The sequence below is a fragment of the Anabrus simplex genome, chromosome 4 (assembly GCF_040414725.1).
Source record: "Anabrus simplex isolate iqAnaSimp1 chromosome 4, ASM4041472v1, whole genome shotgun sequence".
Lineage (NCBI taxonomy): Eukaryota > Metazoa > Arthropoda > Insecta > Orthoptera > Tettigoniidae > Anabrus > Anabrus simplex.
Window position 1 is genome coordinate 221037315 of NC_090268.1, and position 21750 is coordinate 221059064.

The 21750-nt window shown below is 42.9% G+C and overlaps 1 protein-coding gene across 1 annotated transcript in view; it reads left to right on the forward strand.

The window, feature by feature from the left end:
* The window catches only part of wb (wing blister), a 682542-nt gene that overhangs the window by 102318 nt on the left and 558474 nt on the right, over positions 1-21750 (forward strand). The window contains exon 2 of the mRNA XM_068227209.1: positions 17623-17939. Coding sequence (XP_068083310.1) covers positions 17623-17939 — 317 coding nt within the window. The remainder of the gene's footprint in view (positions 1-17622; positions 17940-21750) is intronic.

The following is a 21750-nucleotide window of genomic DNA, read 5'->3' on the forward strand; positions in this document are numbered from 1 at the left end:
GAAGATAGATCCGATTGGTCGGAAATTAATAAAAGAAATTCGGGATTGGCTAAATACAAAACAAGGGGAAAGAGAGGGGTATACAGCCAACTTAAACAATAACAGAAAGAAATTTAACCAGAAACAAACTTTTGAAATAAAATTTTCTCCAAAAAATAGTTCTTTCACTCCGCACTAGGGTGTACTATTGTTGATCTGCAGTAGTGTCCTCTAGAAGAGAAAGTTCACACTTCTTACTACAAGCAAAACAAAAATACGTCGAAAATGACACAGTTCAAAAACTCTAAAATTTCCAGGTAGTGACATCTTCTGAGAAACTTGAAAATTAACACCGTCAATAAAGTTCAGACTTCCTCCAGCAGAGGAGTTTCAACAGGCGCACATTTTAAATTAGCGGCGTGGAGGTGTACCGCCCGGTACAGACCTCCCCTCCCAAAAGTTCCTCCAGGGGTGACACATGAAATCTGTTTGAAACAAGGTCCAAGTTAATATGAAGATTGATTGCAGAAGCATTTATAAGATTTTCTTAATTTGGTTTGATTTAGTTTCAAAATTTTGTTGTTGCAGGTGAAGTAAAGTCTTTATGTTTGTAGAAGGTGAATTCTGAAGATAAACTTTTAATACTTAAAAGTGATGAAAAATTTTGCAATGTCCACCAAATATTGCTGTTGAATTCCCAAGTGTAGTCATTGCTTATAGTAACTGTCCATGTAGTTGATGTTGATTAAGTTGGAGGGCCAGACCGGCCGTTGCAGCTTGCGTCCAAACGGAGGCCGCTCGGACCCCTCAAGTACCCTGAGATACCGCCGTTGCAGCTTGCGTCCAAACGGAGGCCGCTCGGACCCCTCAAGTACCCTGAGATACCGCTCGCCCGCACTATGAGGGGAGTAGTGGTGTTGAAACACGCCGCGCCCGCGGTGAACATATACAGGCTGCGGGCAAGTAGCAGGTCGTGCGCCGCACATCAGCCTTGGCCGGGAGGAGAGCTCCGGCTCGCCGTGCACACGTTGTCCTCGCTGGGGTCGAGGGGGCCCTTCCTCTAGCCCAGTCGCGGCACGGCGCCGCGCGGCTGCGGGGGCACTGAAACATTAAATCTAGGCGGCAGAATTTGTTGGACCATCATCTTTTTTTGAGGGCACAGGCTTTATGGAGAGGTTGAGGGGCCAGCGGCGTGCAGAAATCCATGGCATTTAATATAAGCAAGCCACAGTGTGTATAGCAGGAGACGGGAGCGTGGTAATGGCCATGGTAAGGACAAAATGGCAGTTTAACGGATCGGGGAAGGTTTTACAAAAAGCTTACATATAAAACAAAATATTATAGAAGGGGCAGAAAGCCTTAAAAGTGAAACTCAAAAAAAAATATAACCTTCATATTCCTTTCAAAATAATATGAAGCAAGTTAACACAGACATTACACCGGTTTCACCTGGGACAGGTGAACCCTAAATATCCTCTCGGTGGCTGGATTGCTTACTAGCAACGTAACCGGCGTAAGAAAATCGAGAATGATATCTGGGGGCAAGCTTGCCCGCGGGAACAAAGTTCTTGACCATAACTTGGTCACCTACCTTCAAAGGGGTGGGTCTCCGTCCACGATTATACCTTTCCCTAACCTTTTCATGAGACACTCTAAGATTGGCTTTAGCCTTCTTCCAAAGATCTTTAATGTTGTCCGGATCTATTGTCTCGGGTAGAATGTCACTCAGAGACCAGAGGTTAGAGAGCGGCGTGTTGGGAACAAACTTGAACATCAACGAGGCTGGAGTAAATTTATGTGATTCATGAACCGCCGAATTCAAAGCAAAAGCTAACCAATGCAGGGACGTGTCCCACCTGGAATGATCTTCATGATGATAGGCAATAAGCGCGGACCTGAGATTACGATTAACCCGTTCGGCCCGAGATGGTTGAGGGTAATAAGCAGAAGTAGTTACGTGAGAGATGGACAAGTCAAAACAGAATTTACGAAAAAGATTTGATGTAAACGCCTTAGCATTATCAGACACAATATATTGGCACGGACCAAAAAAAGCAAGTAATGGTAGACTGAGCGGTAGCCAGCTTAGTCGGAAATAACCAGGAAAATCTAGTAAAGCCATCTACGCACACAAAGATGAACTTGTTAGCATTTCCCTTTGACTGGGGGAAGGGTCCTACATAATCAATATACAGGCGTTCCATGGGGCGCGACGCTTGATGCGAAGACAAAAGGCCTACCTTGGTGGACATGGTGGGTTTGCTGAGCAAACAAGATTTACAAGCTTTTACAAGTTCACGGATTTCACCGTCCATACCTTTCCAGATGAACATTTCACGAATCTTTTCACGAGTTTTAAATATTCCAAGATGCCCCACCCAAAGGGGTCTCATGATAGTATTTGAAGATCATAGGCACAAGAACAGCTGGAACGACAACCTTCATCATCTTGTCATGCCTCGAAGGGCAACATAAAACACCATTCCTCAGAACATAAGGGACAACATGTTCCCCAGAAGAAAGGGTTTCCATTATCGGAGCCAGCGTCGGATCTTCACGTTGGTATTTCTCGATATCCCTAAAAAGCATGGGAGCATCTGTTAAGATGGCATTAACACCAGATAGTATGGACTCGGAAGGTGTTGAACTGTCGACCGGTTCATGGGTCTCGACGTCGTTGGCAAACATACGGCTGAATCCATCAGCAACAACATTTTCGGTACCTCTGATATGCCTGACATCGAATTGGAAGGCAGAAATGCGGATGGCCCAACGGGCTATACGACCAGTACGACGCGGCCTACCTAAGACCCGGCTTAAGGCTTGATTATCTGTCTCCAGGTCGAATTTGACATGTTCCAGATAGAGACGGAACTTCTCTAAGGCAAATAAGACTGCCAACCCTTCGAGCTCATAGACAGAATACTTGGCTTCTTGAGCCGATAAAGTCCTAGATGCATAGGCAATGGGTCGCCTCCCTAGTTCAGTCTCTTGAAGAAGGACTGCAGCTACTGCGGACGACGACGCGTCGGTTTGGACGATGCATTTCCTTGAGAAGTCAGGCATAGCAAGTACAGGGGCATTACAGAGAGCTAATTTAAGATCTTCAAAAGCGGCTTGTTGAGAAGGTCCCCACTCGAATTTGATGCCTTTCCTACGAAGAAGGTTTAAGGGCGCCGCTCTATTAGCGAAGTTAGGAATAAACTTCCTGAAGAAATTCACCATACCAATGAACCTGGCGATACCTTTGACGTCCTTAAGGGGTTTAAAATCACGGATGGCCTGTGTTCTCGAATGATCGACTGCAACACCATCAGGTGACACAATATGCCCTAGGAATGACATAGAGGGCTTAGCAAAGGCAACCTTGGACAACTTAACAGTTAACCCAGCCTTACGAAGGCGATTGAGAACTTCTCGCAGATGATCTAGATGTTCTTCAAAAGTCTCTGAAAATACGACGACATCATCCAAGTAGTGATATAAGTACTCAAATTTGATGTCGGAGAAGACCCTATCTAGTAGCCTAGTGAGTACAGCTGCTCCCGTGGGGAGCCCGAAAGGCACGCGGTTGTATTCGTATAAATTCCAGTCCGTGGCAAACGCTGTAAGATGTTTAGACTCTTCGGCAAGGGGAATTTGATTATAGGCCTGATTCAAGTCCAAGATAGTAAAGAACTTGGCCTTACGAAACCATGAAAAACAAGAATGAATGTCAGTAAGGGGCACAGATTGCAACACCACCTTCCGATTGAGAGCCCTATAATCAATGACAGGCCTGAAGCCTCCTTGGGTTTTCGGGACTAGAAAAATAGGCGAAGAATACGCTGACTTAGAGGGCCTAATAATACCATCCTTCAACATCTGATCGATAATTTCTTTCAGAGCCTTCATTTTAGGTGGAGATAGCCTATAAGGTGGAAAACGGACAGGAATCGAATCCGTGACCTCAATTTTGTATTCAATAAGGTCAGTAACACCAAGAGTATCAGAGAACACCTCTGGAAAGGACTGACACAATTTGCGAATACTATCAGCCTGCTCCTCAGGTAGATGTCTGTGTCGGTGCGACGTAAAGCCCCTAGCAAAAAAAAAAAAAAAAAAAAAAAGGTAGATGTCTAAGGTCTAACAACATCTCATCCTGGGTAGGCGAAATAGAAGAACATGATGCAGAATTACACTTTAATAGTGGGATTTTACAATTGGACGCAAATTTGAATGTGCACGACTTACTCTGAAGATCGAGCACAAGACCAGTGTGAGAAATGAAGTCCGCTCCCAGTATGATGGGGCAAGACAAGTGCTTAGCCACAAACAGTTTGGTTTTCCATGTAAATTTAAAAATACGAATTTTGACCAGTAAGGAACCTAGAATTTCTAATGGGGATGAATTAGCCGAAACATATTGAACAGGAGAGGAGACATAGTCAGGTAGTTTACAAACAGATTTCAATTTAGAATACAATTCAGCCGAAATAATCGAACAAACACTGCCTGAATCTAAGAGAGCTGTTATAGGCTCGTTATTTAACTCAATCTTAAGAAAAGGAACAGGTGCGGGGGTATCCGCCGCAATCTTAAGACACTCTTTGGGGCATTCAAAAGGTGAATTTGAAAATTGCTCGTTCCCTAAATTTACAACCTGTTTACCAGGGGCTGAGTCTCGGGAAGATGGATTAGTCGACTCAGCCGAAGCCACTAGTCACTTTTTATTATTGGCATAGGTGGAATTTGCACCAGAAGTTGAGCAGGAGGGGGTGCTATTCGAATTTGGGCAATTCTTGGCGATATGTGAGAAAGCCCCACATTTAAAACAGCCTTGTGATGAACCAGCCCCATTCCTTGTCCCACTCAACTTGATCAGTGGACACTTATTGCGCAGGTGGTCAGGCGACCCACAAGCATAACATTTACGAGGGGTGACTGATCGGCGAGGTGGAGGCCGAGTATTACTAAAGGAAGGCGGGGGTTCTTTCGCTACACGCAAAGAATCGGCGTATCTAACTCCTTCTGCTGAGACGGCCAATGCTTCAAGTTCCGAGAAAGTTTGCGGGCACGCCGCGAAACACAAATATGACCTATAGGATGGTGAAATACCTTCCACAATAGCTTGTACAATTTGATCCTCAGGGAAGTGAAGAGCAAACACCCTAGTATAGAATTTAAAATCTTGTATGAAATCAGCCAAGTTCTCATCCAAGCGCTGTACACGATAATAGTACTTCTGAATCAGAGATGACCTCGCGCGAGCAGGAATAAAATTTGCAAGCAAGTGTGCGTGAAAATCTTCAATAGATGACTGTTCAGCTATGGCTCTTACTATTTTGTCAGAGAGAATTGCATAAGGATAGATGATTTGCAAAATTTGACATGGAGAAAGAGAAAACACAAGGGCATGATCCTGAAATTCAACAAGAAATCTTAAAAATGAAATTACTTCACTGGTGGTATTAACCGAAAACTTAGAGATACCTCTGAGCAACATTGCCAATGGATGAGGCAAGCTGCTAAACCCGGGTGACATAGTAGGTAAAGGTTTCAATGGCAAGGTAGTTAATTCCGAACGGATGTTACTCAACGATGCACGGCGTTCAGATTCGTTGTCCAATGGGGCAGAGATAGTTTGAGCAGCAACGGTTATCCTATTGACTTCTCCCTTATGAGGCTCTTCCTCGCTACCTACATTCACTGTGGTGGGTAGATCGCTTTTGGGAGGAACCTCCCCAGTTAACAATTGAGTGACCTTACTAGATAATTCAGAAATATTTTCAAGGAGCGTACTAGCTTCCTTCCTCTGAACGTCATTCAACTTTAGAGACAACAGATCGTTAGCTCTATTTGAAAAATGAAACAGCCTAGCTTGCACACGCTTAATTTGATTAGGAGAAGGATTATTTTCATTAAAAAAACTAACTACAGATGCTAACCCAGTAATATTCTCGACGATCGTGGAAAGAGAGTCGTCAATTTCTTTCTCTCCCAAGGTGGGGATGGAAATGGGCAAATCAAGGGACTCTCTAAGCTTGTTTGTGTCTACTGCAACCGTGCCTCCAGATTGCACATTTCTAATAGTCAATTCATAGATCAACTCCTCCTTGCGCATATAGTTAAGATGGAGAACATCGCGAGGTCCGGGCATGATGACAGAACAATTTTGAAAAACTCAAAAAATTCCAGCAACTGAGAAAATTGTTAGAGTTCGGAACAAAACAATGTTTAACCGTCAAAAAGGGCTAAATTGAGACCCATTCAACCACGCTCTGCTACCACTTGTTACCGTGTTTTAGCGGTAGGTAGAGGTGAAAGAAGGTGCGGGTGTGAACGGGTCTCAAGCTACGAAAGTAAAATTAATTTAAAATTTAACAAGGTTATATTTTCTTTTCAAAATAAAGAAATAACAAGCATGGCAGGTACAAAGTGGCAAGTCAAAAGGGTAGTTACAATATTTACAGGATTTGGGCTTCGCGCCCTGACTTCACAATGCTTGGGCAATCAGCTCAGTTTTACCCCAAACACAAGTTTCAACAGAGGGGCAGAAAACCCCATTCATGCCTAGGAGCCCTTGCTCCAAATTACACTGAAAAGCCTCCACGAGGCATACAACACTCAATTTTCAAAAAAGAGCCACTCGCTCTCAACTTTAAGCCTCTCAAAGGCCACACCAAACTCCACCTTCAAGTTGTCCTCACTGTACATAGACACAGGGGTAAAATACCCAACCTACTGAGGTCTATTAAATGAAAAGAAGGTTGATTACATGACCTCTAAAATAACAATTTGAGAGGAGGCGAACTTGCAGTCCTGATACACTTGTTTTTAAAACCTAATCTGGCTCTAGGCCACTAATGCAAGGGCTAATCCCATACTACAGAGGTGACTTTAGAAAAGAACAATTTGTTTTACGTTAACGAAGAATAGGTTGAGAAAATAAGTTCACCTCAAAACAATATGAGTGGGATCTTGAGAGGGTTAGCACTCTCTATCCCAATATGCAGCTTTAAAAGAGAATAGATGAAAAGAGTAGTTACATTTTAGGAAAAGGTTACATAGTGGAAACGCTTCGAACCCGCCTCGAGAGTTAAACTGCCGACCTAGCAAGAAAAGAAGTTATTAAGAGGCCATTACCTGGTGTTGAACAGCTGGAGAAGAAAGAGGCGCTTCCCGCCCCCTGCTATGTACTTTACACACTGAAAGATGGAACAGAAGTGGCCCGGAGACCCAAAAATCAGCAGTTTATATCCTCTCGCGGAAGGTTCGAGGCGTTAGGGGAATGAAAACACCCTCCCACAAGAACTTTATTGGGTAGGATACAGCAACATATTCAAGTTAGGGGAAGATAGATCCGATTGGTCGGAAATTAATAAAAGAAATTCGGGATTGGCTAAATACAAAACAAGGGGAAAGAGAGGGGTATACAGCCAACTTAAACAATAACAGAAAGAAATTTAACCAGAAACAAACTTTTGAAATAAAATTTTCTCCAAAAAATAGTTCTTTCACTCCGCACTAGGGTGTACTATTGTTGATCTGCAGTAGTGTCCTCTAGAAGAGAAAGTTCACACTTCTTACTACAAGCAAAACAAAAATACGTCGAAAATGACACAGTTCAAAAACTCTAAAATTTCCAGGTAGTGACATCTTCTGAGAAACTTGAAAATTAACACCGTCAATAAAGTTCAGACTTCCTCCAGCAGAGGAGTTTCAACAGGCGCACATTTTAAATTAGCGGCGTGGAGGTGTACCGCCCGGTACAATAATAATAATAATAATAATAATAATAATAATAATAATAATAATAATAATAATAATAATAAAACATTGGGTTATAATTTAAAGTTTTGTTTCGGTGGTGTTAGTAATGAAATAATAGTGGCCTCGATCTCTTCTATTCTTTAAAGATACATTGTAAGGATATCAAAATTACTGTTAAAATTAGAGTGGAAGGATTGGTAAGCTTGTAACAATCAAAATAGGTGTTAGGTTTATTATCACAGAATATTATTGAATATATCTCAGGATTTGGTGGTAAAGGTGTTAGTCAGTTATTATCTACCGTGTGATACCTGCAAGGAAGCTATTGTACAAAAAGAAAATCCTTAGCTGGGCTGAGTGGCTCAGACGGTTGAGGCGCTGGCCTTCTGACCCCAACTTGGCAGGTTCGATCCTGGCTCAGTCTGGTGGTATTTGAAGGTATTCAAACACGCCAGTCTCATGTCGGTATATTTACTGGCACGTAAAAGAACTGCGGGGCAAAATTCCGGCACCTCGGCGTCTCCGAAAACAGAAGTAGTTAGTGAGACTTAAAAATAAATAACATTAAACATTATTGTTAGAAAATCCTTATCCATTCATTTCTTTCAAGAATGGAGGTAATCTGCATGTTCCTACGAAAGATGTTCATGTGTGCAAACTTACTGAGATGTATTTCGGAGAGAACACATGTAATAGTTTAAGCTCAGTTATGAAAGGGAACATACCTAATGAAGTCACAGCTACGTTCCATCTTTTTTTTTTCCAAGTTTAAGCTCACATGCTTTAGATCGAAACTCAAAGGACGCGCAAGTCTATCGCCTTATTACTGTAATTGCATTATCGTACCTGAAAATACGTGTCAGAACCTACCTGGTGGCATTGAAGTCTAAACAGTCTGACACCGTGGTTAGCCAGTTCGAGTCCCATTGGTCGAAAAAAGAATTCACCATCAGAATGTTGGCCGACAGGGTAGGGGGGTGGTGGTATACAATATCCAATCATTAGATTGCGTGCCGAAAGCCTGCATTACATTCCAAACCACTCCGCAGTGCTAAAATGGATTGAGTGCATATGACGCTGTTGATGGTGAGCCACGACAGATTCATTTCACTTCATATCCGACCCTGTACAAAAACGGAACAAGGGTTGGACAAACAAACAAACAAACCTGAAAACACGTGTAAATCGTGCTGTAAGAGAGTTGAATGGGAATCGATTTGACCATAGATCGGTCTAAAACAGGTTGACATTCGTAAATTGATATACCAGTGTTTCTTTCTTTAACGGTAAAATGAAGGACCTAATAGGTCTAAGTTAATCAGTGTTGTTATTATTTCGATGTGTTTTTAATTATTTTAATTATCTCCTGTCCAATATTCCCGTTTTGCCTACTAGTTTACATTAATTCATCGGGGTAGTGTAGTGACGTACGATGGCCGTGGCCGCACGCTTTCGGCTTCAGAATCCTGCTGCTCATTGCCAGTCTAGATCTATATGTCTATGCTTCAGCCCAAGAGAGAGAGAGAGAGAGAGAGAGACTTCTGTGTATGGGCGGACGTTGCGACATGACCTTCCTTTCACATATTTTCGTGGTGAACTTTTCCTGCCATTAGCATCCAGCGGCTTCGAAGAAGAAAATTACTACCAGAAAGTCCGGTTCCATGGCTAAATGGTTAGCGTGCTGGCCTTTGGTCACAGGGGTCCCGGATTCGATTCACAGCAGGGTCGGGAATTTTAACCATCATTGGTTAATTTCGCTAGCACAGAGGCTGGGTGTATGTGTCGTCTTCATCATCATTTCATCCTCATCATGACGCGCAGGTCGCTTACAGACGTCGAATTAAAAGACCTGCACCTGGCGAGCCGAACATGTCCTCGGACACTCCCGGCACTAAAAGCCATACGCAATATTTTTTACTACCAGAAAACTACTAGAAAATGTGTTTCGCGACCATAACAGGGGTAATGTACATTTATTAGTGCAACATCTCCGAAGAATGTTGTGATTTGCAACACTGCACTACTGTTTGAAGTTTGGTCAGAGTTAGCGTACAATATTCCTTCCCTATTTTAGCAGTCAGTGGCATATGTGGGTTAGTTACTTTTTTAATATTGACAAAACAATTCGTACAACTATGATTAGTCGGTCAGTAGTAACTGATCTCTACTGGTGTACTCATCTGTCGTCATAGAATCAAATATTCCTTCTTGTACAATGGAATTTCACAATTTTCTTTCCTTCCTGAAAGAGACATTGAAGTTTTGTGGCTGAGGATTTAGTAATGTTGGCATTAGCAGCGGCAAGGACAGTGTTGAACACTGCGCTTTTCTGGACTGGGAAACATAAAACTCGATGAAAATAAGTGCGTTAAGTGCACAGTCCTTATAAAGAATTATCGTGAATTTCGGGCGATGACAAACATTGTGTTCTATCGGCCCTTGAAAAGAGGATGGATGTACAGATTGAGAGTGGCAGGCTAGTTCGTGAAATAGCGGGAAATAGTCTGATCTCTGAAGATCTGAAGGAGCAGCCATAAATGGAGGAAACTTATCACGCACGAACCCGAATGCTGAAAGAAGATACCACTGTATTTGTTTTCTCATATGAGTTAACCTGGGTTCGATTCCCGGCTCTGCCACAAATTTTGAAAAGGGGTACGAGGACAGGAACGGGGTCCACTCAACCTCGGGAAGTCAAGTGAATAGAGGTGGGGGCGTTCGATTCCTACCTCCGTCATCCTCGAAGTGGTTTCCCACTTCTTCAGGCAAATGCCGGGATGGTACCTAACTTGAGACCACGGCCGCTTCCTTTCTTCTTCCTTGACTATCTCTTCCGATCTTCCGACTCCCCCCACAAGGCAGCTGTTCAGCATAGCAGGTGAGGCTGCATGGGCGAGGTACTGGTCCTCCTTCCAAGTTGTATCCCCCGAGCCAAAGTCTCACGCTCCAGGACACTGCCCTTGAGGCGGTAGAGGTTGGATCCCTTGTTGAGTGTGAGGGGAAAACCAACCCTGGAGGGTAAACAGATTAAGAAAGAAAGAAAGAAAGAAAGAAAGAAAGAAAGAAAGAAAGAAAGAAAGAAAACAGAAATAATAATAAAAAATAATAATCGTACGACCTCAGCTACCTTGTACAGGACTTTCAATTTGACACCATTTAGACTGCCTCCACGCCATTTTCGACGTTTTTGTTACTCTGAGCGATCTACGGCTGAGTAAGTCGAACTCGTATGACATGGATTACCCAACTCTCTTTGCAGTTTATGCGGAGGTGATATTTTAAGAACTCCATTTTCCTTTTTTTGAATAGAGGAAACTCTTCTAATATAAGCTAACATTTCATTATAAGAGCCACAGCAATCGAAGGCTTGCAACAACTGTGCTGGTTCAAGTCTTTATTGTTACTAACTTGTAGGCTTACATGACTCGATATCTTCCGTGAAAATTATACCTATGTTATGGCGGAATATTACATATGATTTGTTGTTACTTGCGTCCCTGTTTGTGAGACAGATAGTATTTATAATAATAATTAAGAAGTGCGCACAATGATTTTGATCTCTTTTTGCAAAACTGCAAGCGGTATCTTCCACAACTCTCACCACACAGTTCACATATACACGAATAACACTGTTCATGGAACCTCTTATTGATGCAGACTGCATGATGGTGACCACATGTCTCCACTCGTAGTTTGACTGGTTCCAGTCCCTTTTTGTCATCGCGCCAGTGCTGTAAAATTCCCACTTAATATCAATTATTTTTTGTTCTCGTCTTCTTAATGTTTGCTGAAAGCCGTCCGTTGAAGGTAGAAGGATTTTATTTTTGATCTCTTGTATTAGATAGTCTTCTTTTGTTCGTACGTATACAAGTTTTGATCGGGTGTATTTTGATACACCGAGTGTTCTCCTGAGGAATGAGGCCTTCACTTTCTCTAGGGTTCCTAGGTCGCTTATTTTTAAATGGTCCTATATAATTTCCATTTCGTATGTTAGAAGCGGTATTATTTTCCCTTGAAATAGTTTCATTGCGATGGTCAAGGATAATTTCTCTGGATTTTGTATGTTTTTCATGGCTTTAATCGCTGCTGTTGCTTTTACTTTAACATGTATAGAGAAGGTGGTCCGGGTCATTTGGAGGGTAATGCCCAGGTATTTGAACTGATTTACAATTGCTAATTTGTTTCCCCCTAAGTCTTCTGATACAATCTTTCCTCCTTTCCGGAATGTCATTTGAACTGTCTTCTTGGTGTTAATTGTGAATTTATTTTCTATAGCCCATTCCGATAGTCTGTTGAGTGTATCTTGCACCTCTTGCAGGACTGGTCCTCCTATGACGATGTCATCAGCATACAAGTACATCACGACTTTCTTATCCTTCTCATGGATGTTTCTTGTCACATCGGAAGTTGCGATATTGAATAACATAGGACTCATTGGGTCCCCCTGTAGTACTCCGTTCGTTTGGGTTATGTCACTGGACGTAATGATGCCATCGTCTATGATCACTCTTGTGTCAGATAGAATGTTTCTGATTATTATGGCCAGTTTCGTGATAAGTACTTCTCTGTCCAGCAAGTTGAAAGCTTCGTTAAAGTTTATAAATACTGCGAAGAATTTTCCTTTTTCCATCCTTAAGCTATCATCGACGTCATTTAACATATTCTTTACTGCGTGGAGTGTGGATCTACCCTTTCGAAAGCCAAGTTGAGAGTCCGGGATAGAGTTGTCAACCAGCTTGGTCAGTTTGTTACAAAGAATTTTAGCGAACACTTTAAAGCCATTGTTCTCTATGGCGATACCTCTATAAGAATTTGGGTCGTCTATATTTCCTTTCCCTTTGTAAAGTATTTTGATTTTGGAATACCTCCAGCACTGCGGTGTATCTCCCTTTTCTAAACATTTGTTGAACAGTTTTGTCCATAACATGTTCATCTGTTCGAATGAAGATTTCAAGTGTTCATTTAATATACCGTCCAGGCAAGGAGCTTTATTCTTCTTAGATTCTGTTATTATCTCTGCAACTTCTTTTTCAGTGATAGTGCGGTAGTTTGATTCATAGGTTTCATCTACTTCGATATTTGTACCGAGGTTTCTGTAATTAAGAATCGACGTAAAATGTTTCTCCCATGATTCTATCTCGATGTTGTTACTAAAATGCGGTTGTCTTGGTCTTAGTACTACAAAAGGATTTGCCTCAGCTTCTTCTGTCAGTTGAGTGTGTTTCATGTCTAGATAGTTTCTTTGTTTTCCTTTCAGATTTTCTTTGTATTTTTGACGAGCGTTGTTGTACCTTTCAAGTTCTTGTGCGTTTTTATAACTAGATTTTGTTTTATGTAGGCAGTCTATTACATGTTTCCTTTTGGCATAGCATTGAGCATCGAACCGTGGTGTTGACTTATGAAAAGAGTTTCCTTGTGGTCCAACTGCTGTTTTTATTGTGTCTTCTATAATCCGGGCTGAATTTTCAAGTTGTCCGTTACTTAGTTCCCGGAGGACCTGTTGTTTTGCGGTGTGCGCATCTTGCTTGAGTGTTTCTACATTAATGGTTCTTTTCATTCTGACTTGATTCCTCTGCTGAGGTTGAAGAGTTTTCCAGGTAGTTGTCAGAGAAGTTAAGACCGGCAGGTGCTTCCTGATGCCCATTAACGTAGATGATTTTAAAATATGGTGACTGAGGATTCTGATCTGATTGTTTGAAAGGACTAGGTCAGTTGCACTTGTTCCATTGTGGCATAGGTACGTTGGGAGTCGATTATCGTTAATTAGTAGCAGACCTTCTTGCTCTAAAAATTATGCTACTGCCTCAGTTTTGTTACTTTTAATATATATTCTGCTGTTAAGGGCTTCTGCTAGAATTGTGGGCTCGTTTTCGACCTTGTTGCTTAGAGACTCTGTTATCTCAAGTAACGACGATTCTGGAGGGAAGTATGCGCAAAGAATTACGCCAACTTTAGTGCTAATACCGAACAAATTTTGAGTTTTATGTACAACTTTTGTGGGTCTAAGCCATGGCTTAATTAGGCATGATATGCCTCCACTCGGTCTACCTGTTTGTCCTGTGAGTGCCGTGACATAATGACTATAGAATCCGTTCACACTAAAATTGTCCAGTAAGAATGTTTCTGTTAGAACGACTTTGTCCCCGTGTAGTGCATTATCTCATAACATTTCGTAAACCTTCTGTATTCCAAAGCAATAGTGAAGTTTCTTTTGATTCAGTCATTTCTTTCGCTTCGGAGGGGTACTCCAACCTGTCTTTGCTTGAAGAAACGAAAACGCCTTATCACAACACGTTTTGGCCACAGTTCCGATGAGTTGATTTTCTCTACATTTCCGAAATCCACGCCAATTTTGAACGCTTTATTGTTTCCCCTATTGTTCAGTTCCTCACACTTAATTTCTCCAGATGTTCCGTTTTCTTTCAGGTAAGATTTTAATCCATCTGTAGTTGTGGTGTAATGGAGCTTGCCCATGTACAACCATGCAGTACTGTCACCAGCTCTGATTCTATTATCTCCAGTCAGTCTTAGTGCCTATGACGACCTTTTTCCTTCTACGATAAGTCTGAGTTGCCCATTGGTTTCCTTGATCGTTCTCTGTATAGTTTTCTTTCTCCTCTGTGTTTCTTGTTATGTGTGAGTCGTGTAGACCTACCTGTTGTTCATCCAGCGCTGGTTCAGGAGTCGTTGAGTTCGTTGGTCTCGTCTTTGGTAGTTTAAGTTGATGAAAATTCAAAGTTGGAGGTGTTGGTACCTTCTGTTTGATCTTCTTGGTTACGGGTTGTCCTACTTGATATATATCTGATCCCTTTGGTAGAAGAGATACGATTTCTTCCCGAATTTTCTCTTGTAATTTATTTTCCACGAAGTTCAATAGTTCTTGAACCTTATCCGTTAGGATTTTTATTTATTCTTCGTCTTTTGTAATGCATCTCCGCAAAGCCCGTGGCTTGCATTCTACACAGAGCCAAGAAATTTTGCAATTTTTCCTTTTTATAATATCGTATTCATCTTGCGTGAGATCATTGCAGTCAACATGTTGCCACTTGTCTCATCCTTCGCATTGTATACCATGATCGTTGTTGCCTACTTCTTTGCGACAGATGTCGCATTGATTGTTCACTTCAGAAGAAGTTGGCATTATCTTACCTTGTATCTTAGTACATTTTAATCGTAAATTAAACACGCCCCTCCAGTATCAGTTAGTTTTACAATATCATTTACTTTTAACACTGCGGAATATGATTCCTTTCACACTTCCATATCACCAAAATGTCTTTCACTATTTTCCTATATTCCCCCACTCAAAAACGAAGCAAAGTAAATCTAACGTACGTAACCTACCAGCAGAACCACGCAATGCAATTTTTAAATATATTACTGAGCTTGGTTACATCTTCAATCACCAAACACACACGATATTTATTACACTGACTGGATCACTCAAACAAATAATTAAGTATTTTTACCATGAAATAACTACTTTATCCCTATACAAATACAGAACACCACCAACAGCTGACCGTTCCGAGCGCGTCCAACAATCTATCTCTGTGGGTTAGCTGGTGGATGTGAAACCCACCAAATACATATGTATAGTTGGTGCAACGAGCCAGAAAGAGGACTATCGAATTCTGAAATATCCAATCGCGTTTCATCGCTCTTTTTCAGACAAATAGTATTTCTTCCCTAGTTGATGCTAAAATGTTAAAACAGTTAGTTTATTAGATATCAACAAACAAAAATGGCCCTAAAACATCCCCAGGAACCGTAACGGAGAGCGGGCGGTCCGGGTAAGTCAGAATGGCGTGTTTTTAAGGTATCAGTCTAAATGTGTCCTTTTTACTTCAGTTAGTTGGAAGTAAGTTATGCAGCTTTTACTTATGTATTTACGTTTTTGTTAATGTAAAATAAGAAAAGCGTTATAGAACGGTTTTACGAAGTAACAAGGGTCACAGGGGTCCCGGGTTCGGTTTCCGGCAGGGTCGGGATTTTTAACCATAATTAATTTCGCTGGCACGGAGGCTGGGTGTATGTGTCGTCTCTATCATCATTTCATCCTCATCACGACGCGCAGGTCGCTTACGGCAGTCAAATCAAAAGACCTGCAACTGGCGAGCCGAACATGTTCGGACACTACCGGCCCTAAAAGCCATACGCCATTTCATTTTTTTAAAAACAGGATTACTTGATACGAGAACTAGAAAACACAATGGGTGATTTCCGACAAAGGAGTAGTGCTGCGAAAATGTTGCAAACTTTGTGTTGGAAAGGCTTGGGTGTAAGGAGACGAGCAACTCGACTAAGTGGTATGTTCCGAGCTGTCAGCGGAGAGATGGAGTGGAATGCCATTAGTAGACAAATAAACTTGAGCGGAGGTTTTTAAGTAGGAAGCATGTCGGGCTCCATGTTTAATGGTTAGCGTGATGGCCTTTGGTCCAGAGGGCCCGGAGTTCGGTTCCCGGCCTGGTCGGAGATTTTAACCTTCATTGGTTAATTCCGATGGTTCGGGGGCTGGGTGTGTGTGCCGTCATTATTAGAATTCATCATAAGTAGGGCCCCATCCTCATAGACAAGCAGGTCGCCAATCCGGCGTCAACTCAAAAGACCTGCACCAGACGTCTGCGTAGGCCACACGCGATTATTATTATTATTGCTAGTAGGAAGCAAAGCAAAGCAAAGCCACCTCCGTACAGGCCATGAAGGCCCTTGGAGGAGTGGAAGGTAAAGGCTTCCAACTCTACGCCCGGCCACCTTTGCTCCCAGGAATTAACCTGGTAGTCATTTTTTGTGTAGGCTGAGTGAACCTCAGGGCCATGTGCACCTCCGGAAGTGGAAATCTCGTTTCTTAAATTTTACGACTTCCTGACGGGGAATCGAACCCACGTCCTTCCCCGGCTCACTTGTTCGCTATGTTGTGTTGCACATAACTCAGAAGTGAGAGGTTTGGTAACTCCAAGCAACAAGAGCCGGCCAGCAGCCGTATCCTCATGGCAACCGTAGTAGGTCCGCTCACGTTTCCATGGCAACCATACTCCGTACTCCCTTCTCCCCACCCAGGCGGGCAGTAAACTGACATCACTCTAATAACTGTCGGAACGTATCTTTCAATATTATGACTAAAGGCACAGTTGTTCTGTGGTGTTGTTTGTAAGCAATCCTCCATTAACACTGATCGAAAAGCAAATGGAAGATGTCTGATTCTTTGCAAGTGGAGGTTTCAGCCAAGGGCGTGGCCTTGCAAACATGAGAACAGCAGTTGAACAAGACAGGTCAGCTACGCAATTTGAAAGTGAGGAGCCTGACAAATAATGCCAGACTCTGCTAGTAAAACTGGGGTCGCCAAGCCACGCTCCCAAGCTGAGAGTCCCTGGTACCCCTTTTAGTCGCCTCTACGACAGGCAGGGTATACCATTGATGTAATGTATCGCCCCGCCCACAGGGGCTTAAAGCTGAACCTGAAGTAACAGCGAATTACGATAATAATATGTGGTAAGATTAAACAAGAAAAAGGAAATTGTAATCAGTGATCTCAAAATGTGTAAAATGTGAGATCATTATAAATGTGTACTTATATAGTAATGAACAACAGACAACTTGTGTTGATAAACGTTGTTTTTCCATTGAAAAGTTTGCCAGTAAACGTATCGTAGGATACTCCGCAGTTTATTTTGAAAATCTGGCAACAGATAACGCCGTATCAAGGCTTGGAACAGATCTACGGTGGGAGACGGGGGGAGGTTTGGACACCAACCAAGAAGGCTCAAGTTTTGTTGCAACCTTCATTTGTTTTTCTTTGCATGTTCATTGACTTTTGTGCACTTAATTTCTGCTGTCTTGGGTTAATGGCATTATATATTGTTCATGACCTTTGACGACTGATTGTTTCAGATGCATCTGACTACGGACCAAACGGGATCAGCGGTGGCGGCGCGAACGGCGGCGGCTTGTTCCCCACTGTGTTCAACCTGGCGTCTCGGGCCAGCATCACGGCGAACGCTACGTGCGGCCAGGCGGGTCCCGAGGTCTACTGCAAGTTGGTGGAGCACGTGCAGATGAGAGAGCCCCAGTGCGGGGTCTGCGACACTGCAACTAAGAGTCACCCCATCACTAACGCCATAGACGGCACTCCCAGCTGGTGGCAGAGTCCCACCTTGGCGAGTGGGCCGCAGTTCGAGTGGGTTACCATCACGCTGGACCTCAAACAGGTGAGTCATTTGATATTCTACTCAGATATGATGGGTGAGCCACATCGTCCGTCCGTGGCTGCTTTGGTTCAGATTCTCTTCAAGCCAAGCCAAGTTCCTCGCGGCATACTCCACTCCACTGCTCCATTACAGGTTCTTCTGGTGAGCATCTGAAGGCGATGCCTTTTATTTATTTACTTATCGTATGGCTTTTAGTGCCGGGAGTGTCCGAGGAGGATATTTTCAGCTCGTCTGGTGCAGGTCTCTCAATAAGACTCCCATGGGTGACCTGCACGTCTGGATGTGGGACGATTATAATGAGGTAGAGAGGGTGAAACCCGGTGTCGGCACGTGGCCTACTCCTGTCAGGTAACACCAAGGGGTCTGCTAAAGGCTTTACGTCCCTATGCGACGGACAAAGCACCATCAATAGCGCCATTGGCCCTCACTTCAAATGAAAAATGTGGAGAGGTGTGGAATTAATCGAGGCTTTTAGCACGCAATCTAGTGATTAGAAATTGCATACCACCACCTCTCCTACCCTAGCGGCCAACTTTCTATTGGTGAACGTTTTTCAATCAACGGGACTCGAACTGGCTAAAGACTTGGCATTATAACTGTCATGACTACCAGGCCAGCCGTAACGTAGTAGTTAGTTGCGTGATCGGAGGCCCGTGTTCGATTCCCAGAACTGCCAGAGGTTTAAGAACGGCAGGAGGTCTGGCATGTGGTTTAAATCGTACAGGGAGGTCACCTCCATTGGGGTCTGGCTGAAAAGAAGTGTAACCTCTCGGGACGAGTGGTGTCCTGATGGGTGGGGAGAGCTGGACTCGGGTTGTCTTATTCTTGCAGGCTCAAAGAGGCAACCAAAACAGACGAGTGGTTTGATTCAAGACTGCGTTGATCTTTTTAACGTTTGGACTGTTTAGCAGAGCAGTACTCTACCGTAGACTATTCACTGACAAGCAATTGAACTGGAGATCGCTGCCGTTTTGGCTAGCTGGCGCTGTGGTCGGCGGGGTGTGGTACATGACTGCGATGTTAACTTGTGAAAATTTAGATTTTATAATTCCACCTTTACAATACTGTAATTGTCTTTATTACAAAGACTACATTAAATTACACTCGTGAAACATGAGGACAAGAGGACGAAACATGTTTCACGAGTGTAATTTAATGTAGTCTTAGTAATAAAGATAATTACAGTATTGTAAAGGTGGAATTATAAAATCTAAATTTTCACAAGTTGATACTTTGACAATACGGGCTCTAATATAAAATGTAATCAATGCTTTATGTACTTCTCGCAGCCCAGTACTCGTTACATTTAGCCGCGCGCGGAGCGACTCTCGTTTGTTTACACAGTCGCAAAACCGGTGCTCAGTTCTGCCAACCTCTGTACTTAGGAACCAATGAGTGAGGTGCTTCGATAGCTGGTGGTGGTGATTATTGTTACAAGATTGGCCTGGACTGGTTCTTGCCGTGCGGACGGTTAGGATAGGATCTGGACAAGATTCTTGCCGTGCGGACGGTTAGGATAGGATCTGGACAAGACCATTGGCCTGGACGGTTAGAGGCCGCGAAGCGGCCCTAGGTCTCTTAGTTTCGTGAGGAAACACGATTGGTCTGGACGGTTAGGATTCTTGCCGTGGACAAGACTATTGGTCTGGACGGTTAGGATTCTTGCCGTGGACAAGACCATTGGTCTGGACGGTTAGAAGCCGCAAAGCGGCCTTAGGCCTCTAGTTTCGGGAGGAAACACGATTGGTCTGGAAGGAAGACGATTGGTCTGGACGGTTAGGATTCTTGCCGTGGACAGGACTATTGGTCTGGACGGTTAGTAGCCGCGAAGCGGCCCTCGGCCCCTAGTTTCGTATGGAAAGCCGCATAGTTATTTTACATGGTGTTTTTTTGTTTGTGCTTTTATTCAGCCGGGGTTGGTAACGCAATGTATTTATCAGCATTGATGGCAATGACGTCACATTCCGTTCCCGTTGACCAATGAGAATGCAAGAAGCTACTTAGCCATGGACGATGGCGGCTGCTACTCTTTATTAGGTTATAAAAGTAAATGTACTTCTGGGGGCGGGATGGTGGGTTCCTAGACTTCGCAATGAACACATCTCTCCTCTAAAATGAATTCCAAGTAAGATCTGCATTATTTTCACTTCCTTATAATGTTATAAACGTTGGGCTGCGGGATGTAAAGTTATACCGAAATTTATAACGTGCAATGACTGCAATGTTGTCACACCTCGTACTGACCGTGTAGAGGATGGGTAAGACACAAGATCTCAGCCATATTGTCGGTACGATACTGCGGGCTATTCCATGAGCCACGGTGTCCGGAGTGTACCATGGCTACGTAGATTGGGGCAATACCACCATCGCCAGGAGTCAGATGTCGTGGAGTACAACGTGTTGACCATCAAGTGACTTGTATGGTCCGAGCGGATAGACGGATCATTGTGCAACAGATTACTCTAATTCATTGCTGGATAACAACAAAGTGTGAGTAGCCATAACATACAGGACCACCTCTTTACAGTGAGGTACAGAAGCCACTGTCCCACGTGCTCACCGTCTCAGTCCGGCCCCATGGCTAAATGGTTAGAGTGCTGGCCTTTGGTCACAGGGGTCCCGGGAATTTTAGCCATACTTGGCACGGGGACTGGGTATATGTGTCGTCTTCATCATCATTTCATCCTCATCACGACGCTCAGTTCGCTTACGGGTGTCAAATCAAATGACCTGCACCTGGCGAGCCGAAGTCCTCGGACACATCCTGGCACTAAAGGCCATACGCCATTTCATTTACCGAACTATCAAAGCATAGAGAAATATAGCCTGGAAAAATGAGTCGTGCTGAGACACTATCTTGATCTCTAAATGTCTTGGTCATTAAAATAGGTTCACATAATTTGCGATTTGATTCTTTCATCGCACTAGAATGGTTTCCTTTCAATTGAAGATGTGACGTGCAATCCTAACTTAACCCAATGACGACAGGTCATTGTATTTGTATTTTGGATTTTTTTCTCCTTGACTTGACACACTGTTTAGGTATGTCATTGAAGATATAATGGAGTCGACAATTTTTAGGATGGCCTTTTCGAGTTACCGACGATGTTTTAATCGCTTTAAATGTGTTTGGTCGAACTCCTGGAACGTATGCTTGTTCTTCCATTTTATTTTGAGATATTTCGCTATATTCGTGATTATCATATTCATTTCTGGTATTTTGGCTCGCGACTTGATTTATCTATGCTTTATTTCAATCGGTGTTTTGGTTCCCGTGTGTGATGTCGGGAATGATAGTTAATATACAACCTGTTGTATGTTTTGAGCGGCGGGGTGAATATTTCTGAGGTTTGAGATCGAACTTTGGTTTCCTGTGCGACGACGATATTTTGCTCACGCCTAGAACCCTGCGTCTAAGTTTATTGCCGGCGATATACACCTCGTGTCTGCACATGATATGTTCCGTGAAGTATGGGGTTGTGTTAGTAACAAGTGTCTTTGGTTGGGATATTATTGTGATTTCGTGAATGGTCTCTTATGAGTAGACCTTGCATTCTGGTTTACTGTTTTGCTCTAGGCTATCTGAGCGTTTGGTTCATGGTTTGCCTTATGATACTGACTACAGCCTTATGTGTTGTCACCAACTTACTTCTTCGTTCTTGGATTACATGTTTGGGTCTCTGGATATGTGGATGTGCGAATGAGTTTAATAGGACGTACATCACTATATAGCATTCTAAGATTTTGTTTAATAGTGTTTCAATTTTTATTTTTGGCGCATTTGAGTATATTTCTCATTAACATTTTATTT